At 45.8% G+C, this 15,291-nt stretch overlaps 1 protein-coding gene and 1 long non-coding RNA gene across 12 annotated transcripts in view; one reads left to right on the top strand and one right to left on the bottom strand.

Annotated features, from left to right (window-relative positions):
• Nucleotides 1-15,291, bottom strand: part of PTH2R (parathyroid hormone 2 receptor) — a 95,851-nt gene that overhangs the window by 11,618 nt on the left and 68,942 nt on the right. For all 11 annotated transcript variants that reach the window (XM_053283773.1, XM_053283775.1, XM_053283774.1 and 8 more), the window contains one exon: nucleotides 6,674-6,768. In XM_053283773.1, the coding sequence (XP_053139748.1) occupies nucleotides 6,674-6,768 (95 nt within the window). The remainder of the gene's footprint in view (nucleotides 1-6,673; nucleotides 6,769-15,291) is intronic.
• On the top strand, nucleotides 1,305-14,574 carry LOC128339596 (uncharacterized). Its single transcript, XR_008313111.1, has 3 exons — nucleotides 1,305-1,666; nucleotides 5,999-11,069; nucleotides 13,321-14,574. It is a non-coding gene; the product is annotated as an uncharacterized LOC128339596 (long non-coding RNA).

Here is a 15,291-nt window from a genome sequence, read left to right as displayed (position 1 = left end):
CAGGTTTCCAGACATTGTCTGCTACCCAGTGGGCATCTAATCTACATGACATGTACAGGGAAGAAGAGAAGTGAAAGACTGATGCGTTGATGAATTTAAAGGAAGCCAAAATGTTTTAGGCATAAGGGGGATGACACTGAGATGTCTATCATGGTGGAAAAGATAGAAAGCTCATGTAGAGTTGAGCAAATTGAGTAAGTGCAGATGAGGGAAGAGATCATAGTCAAAGGCGGAGAACTGAGAAACATAAGCACTAAGAGCTCGAAGCTGATAAGGAAGGAAACAGGGAGCCTACCATAAACAAGGTAACAGGAGGGCAAGCTGGTTGGAGCTGGGGCACTCTGGAGGTCAAACTACATGTGATGTGAAACCTGATATTAGGGCTGATGGGCTTATTTTGAAAACAGCAGCTAGATCAGGGGCTGCCACAGGCCAGGACTGCAATGGGAAGTAAGGGGACTTTAACTCTGTCCCCTGCCATGGTCCTGATGGCATGTTACTGTGCATGCTATTTAACGGGGTGGGGGGAGCTTCAATTGGTGTCAGTCAGGGAAGTTTTCCCCCTTGTTAAATAGCACATGTGCCTCCCTACCTTTCTTCCACCATGGCCCCAATCTGTGGGGAGCCTCAGTCCAGCTGTTTACTCAGTTAAAAACAAACCTGTCAGCCCTAATAATGGGAATTATATCCTGTATTGATTGGTCCTGAGCCACAGAGATAGAAGACTAATTGTATGTCTCTCTATATAATTCTCCTGGGTGTGCCATGGAATGTGCGTCCCAGCGCCCAGCTGATTGGCTGGGCGGTGGACGCGTGTGATTGGCTCAGGCGCACCCAGGAGGATTGGTTGCCGCCGTGGCCCGGCTATGGAGGCCAGAGGTGGCGGACCCGGCCTGGCCACGGAGGCAAGGCCCAGGTGGGGGGAAAGAAAGTGGCAGGGGGGAGCAGAAGTGGTAGTGGGGAGGAGAGGGCGGGAAGAGGTAACCGCCGGCCCCAAAGAGCGCACAGATGCTCTGTGCAGGGTCAGCTAGTGTGTGTGTGTGTGTGTGTGTGTGTGTGTGTGTATGAAAATAATTCTCCTGGGTGTGCCTTGGAATGTGCGTCCCAGCGCCCAGCTGATTGGCTGGGCGGCAGACGTGCCTGATTGGCTGAGGCGCACCCAGGAGGATTGGTTGCCGCAGCGGTAGCCTGGCCATGGAGGCCAGAGGCGGCGGCAGGCCCAGCCTGGCCGCAGAGGCAAGGCCCAGGAGGGGGGGGAAGAAAGTGGGGGTTGGGCAGAAGTGGCAGTGGGGAGGAGAGGCGGCTGGGCCTGGAAGCAGAGACTGGGGCAGAAGCGGGGGGGAGAGGTAACCGCCGGCCCCAAAGAGCGCACAGATGCTCTGTGCGGGGTCGGCTAGTTGTATGTCTTTTGCATGGCTTTGGATTTGATTTGGTATCTTAATTCAACTGAAATGGGTTTTGGGTTGTGTTTGTGTGTGTTTTTGAAGGGATGATGGAGATGACCGTTTTGGTAGATTTACCCTACTGCTCCCTGAGGGCTTCCCCCCACCCCACCCTGCCGCAGGGGTGGTCTTTTGATGTACGGCCTGCATTCAACATGACTGTGATGAATTCAAGAGACTTAGACCCTCAGACAATGAAAGCAAAGTGAATTTTCCTGGAACAGGTGTATATATTATGTAATTATCTACATCATGTGTACTGTGTAGTTTTGCAGTGGAAACCTATATCGGTGAGGGATTTTAAAAATCAAGACAGAACAGGTGTCAGTTCTGAAAGACCTTATTAGAGAGTTATTGTAAGGGGTAGGGACACACATGATGCTGCCAAATCACTGCAACAATAATGCCCTGTTATTTCTTCATAGTTTCTTATTAATATTTAATAAGAAAATGATTCTCTGTCCCAAAGGGACTCAATTTAAAAAAAAACCCTCAAAAATGATTTTCTGAGAAAAATCTCAAAAATGTTTTTTTGAGAAAAATCACAAAATGAGAAACCAGCAAACAGCCACTGGGAGAGACACTATGCTGGGCTGGACAAAGACCATTGCTCTCTCCCCTGCGAAATATATTTATTATTTACATACTGCTTTTTAACAAGAAAATAAAGTTATCAAAGCAGTTTGCAAAGAAAAAAGAATAAGAAGATGGTTCCCTGCACCAAAGGGGCTTACAATCTAAAAATGAGACATAAAGAAGACACCAGCAAACAGCTATTTAGATGTTATGCTGGGAAGAATAAGAACAATTGCTCTCTCCCTGATAAATATAAGAAGGCCACCACTTTAAAAGACACCTCTTTGGCCAGTTATCAGGGATTTTAAAAATTCATAAAAATTTGACTGGGATTTTTGTCCCAAGATGGGGACAAACTGGGACAAATTCAATGAATATGGATCTGGAAGATTTTGAAAATTCCCAAACAAGTACAGGTGGACCTTGTTATACGCAGGCTATAGGTGAGAATGGAACCCTTAGAATAACGAGTGCCAGCTGTATTTCTTGTTTTAAAAATCCAGAAATTGAAAATATTTCTCTCCACTGAAGAGAAGTAAGGTTGCTGATATCACCATTATCCCTGGAAGGCTACTTGTTCTATGGGCCTGCAGCTTCTCCAGGGTTGGCCTATGGTAGACCAAGGGGGGAGGGGTCCTTAGGGTTGTTAATTTCTATTCGATTACAAGCTATCGTGGAGGAGCTGGCCCCGTATTTGCATTATGCCAAAACCATCTTACTCAAAATGAAAGAATTTGTTATCATGGTTGTAAATGTGTACATTCCGCCCCAGAAGCGGTCTATTAATCTTAAAGGGATTTGGATGGGCCTTAGAGATTATTTGGCTTTGCTACAGGCCCAATTTCCAAATGCTTCTTGTATAGTGGGGGGTGATTTTAATGCCAGGTTGGGGTCTAGTGATAGCTATCTTTATTCACTTTCTCAAAGTCATCCCCCAGAAAGAGATGTTCCAAAACCTTGCCTCAGCGACACTCTAAAGACCTGGGCTGTAATTTAGCAGGCTTATTATTGGCATGAACAATGTTTGCCCTAGATCTGTTTGGATTAAATGGGTCAACGGCAGAGGATTTGGAGGGTGAATTCAACGCTGGTCAGGACTGAGAGCGAGTGTGTTGGATTATGTTTATGTTTCGAGGCTGGTCCTTTACTGGTTGAATCAATTCAGAATAGAAGGGTGCATTGAGAGTGAAAAGCCTCCATTAACCCTCACGCTAGGCCTGCCGGAAGGAGAGAGAGAGCTGTGGTGAAGCCCCCACTGGCCACTTTATTTCGGGGCTCACAGTATATCAGGGTTAGATGATCCCTAGATTTAGGGCACCAAATTAGCGATCTTTTAGGCAATCTCTTCACTCCGTTTTTCTGTCTTAGGAGACCCTCCGAATATAGACATACATGTTCCCTTTTGCAATATTATTCAGAAAATACAGCGATGCCTGAGACAGTTGGCTAAAAGAGGCACATGTAAGAGGAATAGGTCTGCCAGCTGGTTTGATCAAGACTGCATAACAGCTAAAAGAACATTGGTCATCAAATTCAGTCTTCTTAGGTCTAATCCAAATAATGATTTGGCTCAAGAAACTTTGGTGCTGAAGAGGAAATATAAGTGGTTAATTAGGCAAAAAAAGAATGCAGCGATGAAGGAAGCCTGGGAACGGCTCCTCACTGCAGCCAGGCTGAAAGATACTAGATTGTTTTGGAGAATTGTGTCAGGTAGTCTCAAGGGGGCCTCTCCTAGTTTGGGAGGCCATATTACCGCAGATACCTGGACAGCCCATTTTAGGGTACTATACAGGGCTGATTTGCCTGGGCTCTCTCCTTGTATATATCATCTAGACTGCCTCCCCCACTGCACTCCGGTCTCGGTTCAAGAAATCATTAGTTTGATATCCCAGTTACCATCAGGCAAGGTTTCCAGTAAGGATATGATGCCAGGGGAGCTTTTGAAGGCGGCAATAGATTGGTGGGCCCCTGTTTTAACCAAACTCTTCACTTATATTGATAGGGTGAGACGTATTCCTGAGGATTAGAACACGGCCATTATTGTACTGATTTTTTAGGGCGGACAGCATTCTAATCGAATATATATATATTCTCATTCTCTCTCTCTCTCTCTCTCTCTCTCTCTCTCTCTATATATATATATATATATATAGAGAGAGAGAGAGAGAGAGAGAGAGAGAGAGAGAGAGAGAGAGAATTTTTATATCTATATTTAATCTCTCCAGTTACACCCAATAAGTCTATTGTGCATAATTCGTAAATTGTACGCAAGGCACTTGTGCCATAGACTTATTGATTGGGCTAAACAGGACTCCATTCTTAGAGAGGAACAGGCCAGTTTCTGCTCTGGCCGCTCCACATTGGATCAGGTTCCACATTTCTAATGCCATGGAACATGTGAGCACTAATTTATTTTGTAGCTGCTTGTTGCTCTGTGATTATTGTTATTTTCACTCAATTTGTTCTTTTAGTCTCACTGTTATGATTATGTGTTATCCGTTATCTGTTTTGATTGCAGCTGTGGTTAACAGCTTTGGGGCTGTTATTGGCAGAGAGGCTATATCTAAATTCTAAAGTAATAAATAGTATTAATATTCATAGTGTTTGGAGTAGCTTGCATCTTTACCACTAATGAGAGGTGGTCATGACCTCAAAAGTAGTCACAGAACCCAGTCAAAGGAATGGCCAATCTAGCACCCTTGTCTATCTAAACTCTGAACTGGCTGAAGAGGAAAGAGACAACAAAAGTAGGGGTGTTCACAAATCAAAATCTGTGATTCGATTCAACCTCGAATCAAATCACAGACCCCTAAATTGATTCATCGAAAGCAGCTGGCTTGGCCTGCTGCCTTGACGATTAACCCCGTTTGACCAAATCAATTCGAGTGATTCAGATGCCATTTTGAGGCCCGTTTTGCTGGACAAACAGCCCTCAAAATGGTGCTTTTCCCCCAGGGAGAGGTGATCTACCAATTGGGATCAGTGGGTAGACCAGCTCTCCGAGGCAGGCTGACACACTAAGTCCAGAGTGGAGGGTTGGCCTACCTGCTGATCTTAATTGGTAGACCAGCTCTCCCCAGAAAGAAGCACTATTTTGAGGCCTGTTTGTCCAGCAAAACAGGCCTCAAAATGATGTCTGAATCACTCGAATCAATTCAGGTCAAATCAGAGGTGATTCTATTCTACCCAAATCTGGCCCTTTGTTTTCAGGGTGATTCAATTCGGGGTAGAATAATTTAATCGCCCCAAATCAGCCCAAATCGATTCATGGGCAAATTGAATTGCACATCCCTAAACAAAAGGAAAGGCAGGAGGGAGAAAGGCATGGGGGAAGTATTAAACAATTATTGTGGGTAAAGCAGGGCCTTTGAGAAATGAGCTGTTTTCACTGATTTGAAGTCTTTGTCATACAAAGGCATTATTGATTTTTCTTCTTTGTGATAATCATTTCCAATATCCAAGAAGAGGTTTTGAATAACCCAGCACACATTGCCAGAGGCACTACAAGATAATTACTGTTGTGATGAAGAAACAATACATGTTCGTCCTCCAGACCAGGAGAATGAATTGCATTACAGGCTGGGACTCTGCAGTTATTATAGTCTCTCTCAATTAGAATTATGACTCAATTGAGAACACACAAGGACACTCTTAGCTGACATTCATGGAAACCTTAACATCATAAATGAGTGAATGGGGACCAGCCACATAATCTCAATAAACCTGCATGAATGTACAACCCCACAGTACAACTATTTTAGCTGCAGATTTTAAAGAGCGCTGATCTAGTCATTCCCAAAACAGGTTCAGCTTTTCAGCTTACCTGAATATCCAGTCATCCCCATTATGGTAAGGCTTGATTTTTACGTGAGATTGGGATACGGAATAAGACTGCCATCTTCTAACCAGACTTGGACCTTTCAGTCTTCTGATGTGTGAGATAAGGTAGTCATGACACTTACTGTCCATTCCCTTCCCAGTCCTAGCATCACCTCCTCGGCCTTACCTGATGTGCCAAACAGGACGCCAGGATTACCACACTACAAATGATGTGCAGGTGATATGACCAGGGAGGAAACAAGTGAGTAGTGTCGTGGCTGCCTTGTTTCCTGCACTCAGCTGGAGTTTTGAAAGGTCTATGCATCTGGGTTACAAACTGGCAAGCAGGCAAGTAAAACTGAATGATAACCAATGCTGGCTTTTTTCACACCGGAAGCAAAAAGTGAGAATTACTGAAGAATTACTCTTCTGCTTGGGCCAGGAGCTTTTTGTGATTTTGTTTTTAATTGCACAAGTTGGAGGAAAGCAAATGGTGTCTCCTAATAACCAGTAGTGTCTGAGGGCTACAGTTCCTTCGGGCTGGGTACCTCTGGGAATGCTGAAATTAATTAGCAAATACATTATTTTATAATATAAATTAAAGTATTGTAACATACTTCTTTTGTATGTACCAATTTTGGGGGGTACAAAAATATACATTTTTTTGGTACATACAAAATATTTTGTACCAGTGTTTTCATTATGAATGCTTCCTACATAGGTAATAAATAGGTAATCATCCTCCACATACTCAGAAATGACCACCATTTTCTCAAAGTTGCTTAGTTGTTTGAGCAAATAGAAAACTGTAGCTAAATTTAGTGAAGATGACTTACCTGTATTGCTTCCGTGTATCATAGCCAACAGCATTTGTCTCCCAGATTTTTGTTGCCAGAACCCGTACAGTATTCAGGAACAGAACAAAGTTTAACTGTAAAGCAGTTTACAGAGTTGTGTCATTTCACTATTCTAATCTAGTAACATGGCCTGGCCGGCTACATTTCTCTATAACTGGAACATCTGAGGGCATCTTTCAACACCTCTTTAATGACCGGAGCTGAAGGCAAGTTCTCCCTGCCAAGAGAGCTACTGTCAAGCCATTCCAGATTTAGAAGTGGGTTCTACACCTCCCAGCTTGCAGCACTATCATGCTTGTTTAACTTTGCCTATCAGTCCATTCCAATTAACCTGGGCTTGACAAACAGTTGTGTGAAAGGTTTATTTTATCAATTTCCTATGGACCAGGCCTTTATAGCCATCATGAGAGCTGGGTTGATGTGTCACGTTAGGGGTGGAGTGTGTGATTCCACTGAATTCAGGGCCAAACTAGAACAATGGGGGCAGCCACAGTGATTATGTGTCTGCCTTGCTCACATAAAAAGCAAAGGTGGGGCTCAAATGCAACCCACAGGGGAGAGGAACTGTGAATGGGATCCCTTCAGTTGGTCAGCCAGACTCTTTCCCCCTCCAATCTGGCACCCATACTGAAAGTCAACTGGGCAGGGAGAAAAGTGCCTGGGGCAAGGAACTGAGGGAAGGGAAGGCAAGAGCAAGTTCAGTCCCTCTCATCTCCATGTCCTTCTGATATTACAATCAAACCATTATTCCCCATTTTACATGTGAACAATTTAAACCAACTCACAAATAAACTAAAATGGGTGCTGCTGTCAAGTCCAGCTTGGCCCTCCATAACAACAAATATTGTATCCAAGTGGAAAGGCATATACATAAAACTGTGAAGAAACTTTACAATTTAAAATCTCAAGCCAGATGATTTCTCTGGTGGAATTCACTCTAAATATGCACTCAGTCCATTGTGCTAGAAGTCACGTCATCTTCCATATTCAAATGCCACACTATTTTATTCTAATCCTTTAACCAACATGCTCCATTCCATTTTTGTTATCTGTGTGTATACACACTGGGCTGGTGGATAAGGTCATGCAAAAAATTGGAGTAAAGCAAATTTCTCCAGATGGTATGATGGCCAGGGAATTAGTGCAAGTGAGCCAAGTGAAGATTATGCCAGAAAAGACAGAAATGTTGATGGCAAGTAGATTATTTAACTTTGGAAGGTGTGGGGGCGAAGATAAGAGAGAGAGAGAGGAACTGATAGGGACATAGGAAGCTGCTATATGCTGAGTCAGACCATTGAACCATCTAACGTAGTATTGTCTACACAGACTGGCAGTGGTTTCTCCAGGATTGCAGGCAGGAGGCTCTCAGCCCTACCTGAAGATGCCAGGGTGGAAACTTGGAGCCTTCTGCATGCAAGCATGCCGATGCTCTCCTCAGAGCAGCCCCTTTCCCTGAGGGGAATATCTTACAGTGCTCACTTGTGGTCTCCCATTCAAATGAAAACCAGGGCAGACCCTGTTTAGCAAATGGGACAATTCATGCTTGGTACCACAAGGCCAGCTCTCCTCTCAGACTCGTCACTAATAAGATTCAGTCTCGCCTGGCAACTCACTAATACAGAAGAATGCAGAAAAGTCTGTCATGGTCAACAGGATACAATTTTACCTATTGATCTCTGTAAAGGCAGGTCAGTTAACACCACAAGCTGTCTTATTGCTCTGCTCAGGTCTATAGGCAGGAATCTGGAAAAGTGATAGGATGATGGACAGGAACCTTAACCCCGCAGAATGATCATCTAGCCTTCTGATGTTAGGTTACAGGCACTCAGTTGTATGGCTTGATGGGGTTAGGCACCTGAGGCAATGGCAGCCAGGCGCCTCCCCACCCTGCCCCAGAGCAGACCTGCTTCCAGAGCCAACTCCAACCCACTTCCTCGCAGATCCCACCCCCTAGCTCCCTAGCTTTGCAATCAGTGGTGAGGCAGTGTGTGGAGTCTGCCTCCAGCAACAGTGGCAGCTTCTTCCCTGGCTGCCCTCTTGCCATTGGCTGCTTCACCCACCAGGGCTGCATTCTCTCTCCCTCCCCTTACAGCACTCCACTTGTTGGTGCTGGAGAGGAGGGAGAGGGAATGTGCTGGGGCTTGTACAACATCATAGCAGGCAGAAAAGGTTCCACAGCAGCAACCCAGAAGTGAAGGGGAAGAGTGTGGCGTCCAGGCTGTAGGGCAGGGGTGGAGCAGTGAGGGGGCCAGGAAAAGGTAGCGGTGGCAGTGGAGGAGGTGGTGCTGAGGCAGGGGCAACAGCCCCAGGCCAGTGAACAATTCCAGGGGTGGGACTGGGTGTCCCCACTCACCATCCCATGGTGTATATACTGCCTGAGGTCACTGCCTCACCTTGCCTAATGGAAAAGCCATCCCTGGATAAAGGTAAAGTGTGTCGTCAAGTCGATTTCAACTCCTGATGCCCACAGAGCACCAGCAGAGGTTTTCTTTTGGTAGAATACAGGAGGGGTTTACCATTGCCTCCTCCTGTGCAGTATGAGTTGATGCCTTTCAGCACCTTCCTATATCGCTGCTGCCCGGTATAGTACCAGCAGGGATTTGAACCGGCAACCTTCTGCTTGTTAGTCAAGCATTTCCCTGTTGTGCCACTTAAGGTGACTCATCCCTGCATACAGAACATTAAAAAGGGCAAATGCTGAGGTCCTACTGGGCTTCTTTTGCTGTGACTGCCACTCGACTCAGCAGTCCAGCACAGGATGTGTATATCTGTTATAGGACTGGTGGCACTACATGCCCACTTTGACAAACAGTTTCTTTCCATTTCTTATGAAAAGAAACCAAGCTGTGAGCAAGACAGTGCAGCTTTAAAGCTGTGCAGCTTTAAAGACAAAAGTTACTTCCACACTAACACTTTTCTCCAGAACTGATTTCATTTGCTTACTCGGCTTTTCTTTGAATCTAGCTTATATCACGGCCACATGGTTGCAGTCCAGGGCTTTCCCTGTTGTCCTCATCTTTTGGGAGACCTGCTTTGTGCTTATATTTCTGACTTGCAGCCCAACTGCAGGAAACCACTTGCCCAGTGCAGACAGGGCCAGATTAAGCTAGTGCAGGGCCTGCAGCATATGTTATAAAGGGACCCTAAAAAATTTTTAATGCACATAAATATTAAAACATAAATTATTTACTTGCATAGTAAAGTAATTCAATTTTTTCATTTGCTATATTTTGGAGTATGGGAGACCAAGCCACAAACTCACACTTACTACAACAACAGTGAACATTTATATACCATTTTTCAATCAAAATTCTCAAAGTGGTTTACATAGAAAAATAAAGAGTGGATAGATTATTCTCTGTCTCCAAAGGTCTCACACTCGAAAAAGAAAAATGTGTTAGGCACCAGCAACAGTCACTGGACAAATGCTGTGCTAGGCCTTCTCTTAAAAGGCACATTTAGCAGAAAAGGGATATTTTATCTAACATGGACCAAATAAAACAGGTAAAGTTTTAACTTTAATTCCCATTTGGAAGCCGGGCGTGCGGGGCCCTCGAAAACGCGGGGCCTGTAGCAAATGCTACATTTGCTACTACGTTAATCCACCATAAAGTGCAAACTGACAGCCCTGTTGGTTCACTTGATGGAGGAGTGTCTGTTGAGCCTGCTAGTAAAGACCCAATTTCTTTCTCTGCCCCAACTCTCCCATACCTTGTCTGGTTCCTTTTTTAAATTAAAAGTATTCCTATGTGCAAAAATAGTGATATGTAGAGAAGCCCTTAGGATATTCCCCCCACCCCCAAAAAAGCTTCCCTCCCCTGCTTAGAGCAGCAACAATATGTCATGACCCATTGCCATGACTCTCCCTGGAAGAGTCCACCGATGAGGAAGGAGACGGGGTGCAGGAACCCAAACCCTCCTTGCCATGGCCTGAAGACGCTGTGCTGCTCTTAGACTCAGAATCTGAGGGTGAAACTGAGGCAGCCTAGTCCTGCCAGGTGACTATAGACAGCAGGTGAGACCCCTTTAAATCCTCCAAGTCCTGCTCTTGTGGGAGAAGTTCTCTCCATCCAAACCTGGGCTATAGTGTGAAACCCGGCAGTTTGCTCCAGCCCTTTGTTGGAGCAACAGCTCGCGCAGAGCTCCTGTAGACCGGTTGCTGAGCCTGTTCTTGGATTCCTAGCTCTAACTGCTGCGACCTCAGCCTGCTTGACTTTGCTCCTGCCTTGCCCTCAGTACCTGCCGATCTCTGGTGTGACCTTGACCTGCTGGACTCAGTGTTGCCTCGCTTGTGTACTTGTTACCCTTGGTGGGGATCTCAGACCAGTGCCCGTATGCCTGCTGAGCACCTATCCCGGTCCATGCCTTTGTCTTGGTGAGTGTCGTGTGGGGGCGGTGCGCAATGGCAGAAACCAGGGCAAAGGGGCAGAAAGTTGCTTGAGGTGGGAGGAGCAAGGACCACCTTTCAGTTCTCTTTTTCCCCTCATTGAGCAGTGGGACAGCTGTACCCTCAGTCTGTTGCCTGGCAAACAAAAAGAAAGGGGAAAGAAAGAAGCCCCTTAGAGAGCTGCATCTTGTCCATGGAGTTGCACGCGCTGGAACAACTTATAGGAGAGCCTGACTTATAGGAGAGGACTGGTGGTGCCCTGATCTGCAGCTGTGGGACTCACGGCTCCCCATTCTTGAGTACCCAGGAGGCCAGGACCACTTTTCTGCTCTCTCATGCACTTTGCTTTGGAGAGACAGCTGTTCACTCTTGAGCGCCTGGCCCTGGATGTGTTCAGCAGCTGTGAGCACCCTCCTCTTGCCTCTCCACTACAGCCTCTTACTAATAACAAATCACTGCTCTCAATAAAAGACAAGTGTGTTACTGAAACATAAAACAAAAAGGAGCACATGGTGGGACTGCTATAGCTACACAGAGGAAATAAACAGAGCCAGCTTCTGGGGTTGGCCAGGTTAGTCACTGGCCTGGGGGCGAACAAAGAGCTCTTGGTAAATCCTTGAGGCTCAGATGGGGTTTCTCAGCTGAGAGACCCATGCTGCCATTGCCTTCTCCCCACTCGCCATCAGTCAGTGGGCATCTTCCCAAAGACCACTGGGATGATGCAACTGCCTCCAGGAGGAAGCCCACTGGCTGAAGGGGAGAGGAAAAGGAGCCTTGGCTAACAAGTCCCTAAGTGGTGGAAGATTCTCCGCGCTCCCTCAGCAAATGGGAGGATATGGCAGTATCAATAGCTGCTTGGGGGAGAGCTGTCACAGCTGCTTCATTCCCTTTTGGGGGAGAGAAAGAAGGGGCCCACCTGCCTGGAGGTGGTAGAGACCTGCTCATGGAGGAGATGATAGAGACACCACCATACCACTGCTGCCGATTCCCCCAGGAAGGTAAAACCTCCCTGCAGGTGCCCTACAAGTGTATACATGAAGGCCTGAGCCAAGCCTAAAAGTGAGTCAGGACATGAGTAATGAAAACATCAACACACACACGTCTGGGAGCAGCACAGCCACTAAGTGCATTTTTAAGGGAATAAATATGACTGAGCTCAAAGGGACTTACTTCCAGTTTAACACACCTAGGTTCTTAATGTAAGGCTGCAATCCTAGATTAGTAATGCCTGCCCAGTGCCTACTCTTGCCTTTGCCCCATAGGAGTGGGCATGACAGGATTTTATTGATGGTCATGTCAAAACACCGTTTTAATTCTGCTTCCAGCTGATTGTGGAAAAGAAATGGCTCAGGAACACTAAAGGGCTAGTGTTGTAGAAAGGACTGAAGTGTGGGCCAACAAATGAAATGTTGGTCCAATTAACATTATGTGTGCTACAAAGAAAGATCCTGACCTCTGGAGCTGACTGTGACTCCTGAAAATGTGTCACTGAGGGCTGCACAACCCTTAGGGACATATTTTTGGAAGTCATGATCTGTTTCAGTGGGAAGTGGAGATTATAGGTTAACATTGCCCCTCTCCCATAGTGTGCAAGAGTCATCGCTGCACCAGCGCTGTGTTAGTCTGGATAATCGCCAATGATTATAGTCCCATTTAGGTGTTATCAAAACTGGAGATGCTGTACTTGCTTGCAAGTCCCACACTTTCTTCGCTCTTCCATTCTGAAGCCCTGCCCCCTGCTGTCCACGGTTACATCATTTTGTCTGCTGAGAGACAAGTGTACACATGGAGAGATTCTTCCTCTGATCAGCATGCTGGGGCTTTCAGGGACACTGTACCTAAGTACATGTATGGCCAGTTTTGAGCACCTGAACAGGGCTTATGTAAGTACAGGATTCATACCAGGGCATGCAAAATAGAGCTTCGAGCACTGTGTATTGCCCATAAACACACTTCTTAAGGCACTTTTGTTTCTTAAAGTTATAGCAGTTTGCCCTAAGACATAGAAGTTTACGAATTGTTTTAATGGTGTTATGTACTTTCAAAATATTTTAGCTTTTTTTACCTGATGCTTTTCAAGGGAGCATGGAAGCTGACCTTGAAATATTCCAGGAACCTCCAAAGAAGAATAGGCAATTGCATTAGCGCTCTTGGTCATAGATGCTGCTTGTGCTCAGAAATAAAAAGCAGCAAACAGCATGTAGCTCTTGAACTTAAAATGCCATCTCTTGCTCCACAGAGGACTGATGCGAAGCAACAAATGAGACCACCATTCTGCAGGGTTGCACAAGGAATAAGCTGAATATATTAAACTCAAACATTCACTGCCATGGGTGTGGGATAAGAATCACCATGGCACTCCCACATGAAGCAGAGAAGAAAACATCAGGGACTGCTCCCTCCACCCCCATGTAGCACTCCTGCTTGCAAGGAAGGTCTGTAGCTTCAAACGAACTCAACTCTTCCTCCAGAACTAACTTAGTGAAGATGAAAAACCCCGGCCTGCTGTTTCTCACAGCATGTCTCAGACATTCCTTGCAACTGATATATTTGCAAGGAAAGGCTATTGACAACAATAACAATAAATATTTATATACCGCTTTTCAACAAAAGTTTCCAAAGTGGTTTACATAGAGAAATAATAAATAAATAAGATGGCTCCCTGTCCCCAAAAGGCTCACAATCTAAAAAGAAATGCAACGTAGACACCAGCAACAGTCACTGGAAGTACTGTGCTGGGGGTGGACAGGGCCAGTTACTCTCCCCCTACTAAATAAAGAGAATCACCATGTTAAAAAGGTGCTTCTTTGCCCAGTTAGCAGGGGTTAACTGGGACAAACAACGATGTGCACAAAACCAGCTGGCCTGGTACGGTTCGAGTCTGAACTGGACCTGAACCAGACTAGGTCAGTTCAGTTTTTCCCCCCATCAAACCACCTGGTCGGGAGGGGGATGTCACAATCATTTTGTAAAAATAAATAAATGGTAGTACTTACCCCCTCTGGAGCGCTTCTCCGATGCCACGGGAGGCTCCATGGAGGTTTCCCCTCCCTTCGGTGACCTTCCTTATGCCAAAAATCGCCCGGTTCAGGCGTTCTTTGGCCCTTTCCCCCTCACAGTGGCCATTTTGGAGGCTGCTGCACATGTGTGGGGGGGGGAGGAGTTGGTCCAGGATTGGACCGAACAGTGGGAATAGCCTCCCTACTGAGGTTCACCTGGCCTCATTGCTTTATTCTTTTACATGCCAGGTAAATACCTTTTTGTTCACTCAGGCCTTTTAAATTTTGGTTTTTAAATTTGCTTTTTAACTGATTTTTAAAGAGTTTTAAAATTGCCTCCTATTCTGTTTTCTGTTTTCTTTTTCCCCTTTTGTTCTGTTATGATTTAATATGTTGTATATTTCTATTTCATGTCTTAATGTTGTATTGTGAGTTGCCCAGAGAACAATTTGTTATGGCACGGCTAACAAATAACATTTATTTATTTATTATCATTATCATTATCATCATCTTCTTTATATATAATTCTCTTAAACGTACCCGTCACTAATCCCATGTGTGGCAGCTCTCGCAAGAGTCTGCAAACAGCTGCCGGGGGATAAGTGATGGGGACGGAGGAGAAAACAGCCATGGCGGCTGGTGGAGCTGCACTTGCTGGTAGAGCTGTGCCAGCGGGAGGAGGCAGCCAGCCAGTGGAGCTGCACTGGTGGGCAAAGCCGTGCCAGCAGGAGGCGGCGGCTGGCCAGTGGGCAAAGCTGCACCGGCGGGAGGAGGAGGCCGGCTAGCAGAGCCACGCCGGCGGGTGGAGCTGAGGAGACAGACAGCCAACTGGAGGAGGTGGTGGTGGGCCTGCCAGAGGCGGTTGGCAGGCGGGTGGGTAGGAAGTTGAGAGCTGGTGGGTGGCCGGCGAGAAAACAACAGTGGCGGTGGCAAGCAGGAGAAAATGGCTGGGCCAAACTAGAGGGGCAAATGCTCTGCACCTGGCCCAGCTAGTTATTATATCACATGGTCTCCAGGTGTCCCTCCCAGTCCTTTGATTTTGGAAGTCATCAATCCCATCAAAAAAGCAGGCCAAGGAGGAATAAAATGGCAGCTAGCACAGTCTCTGAAACACAGCAGTTTGACTGAAGCTTGTAATTAACAACAACAAATACCGCTTTTCAACAAAAGTTTCCAAAGTGGTTTACATAGAGAAATAATAAATAAAATGG

This window comes from Hemicordylus capensis, chromosome 1, assembly GCF_027244095.1.
Source record: "Hemicordylus capensis ecotype Gifberg chromosome 1, rHemCap1.1.pri, whole genome shotgun sequence".
Lineage (NCBI taxonomy): Eukaryota > Metazoa > Chordata > Lepidosauria > Squamata > Cordylidae > Hemicordylus > Hemicordylus capensis.
Note: the sequence above shows the minus strand (reverse complement) of the source record. Positions and strands in the feature narration are given on the sequence as shown.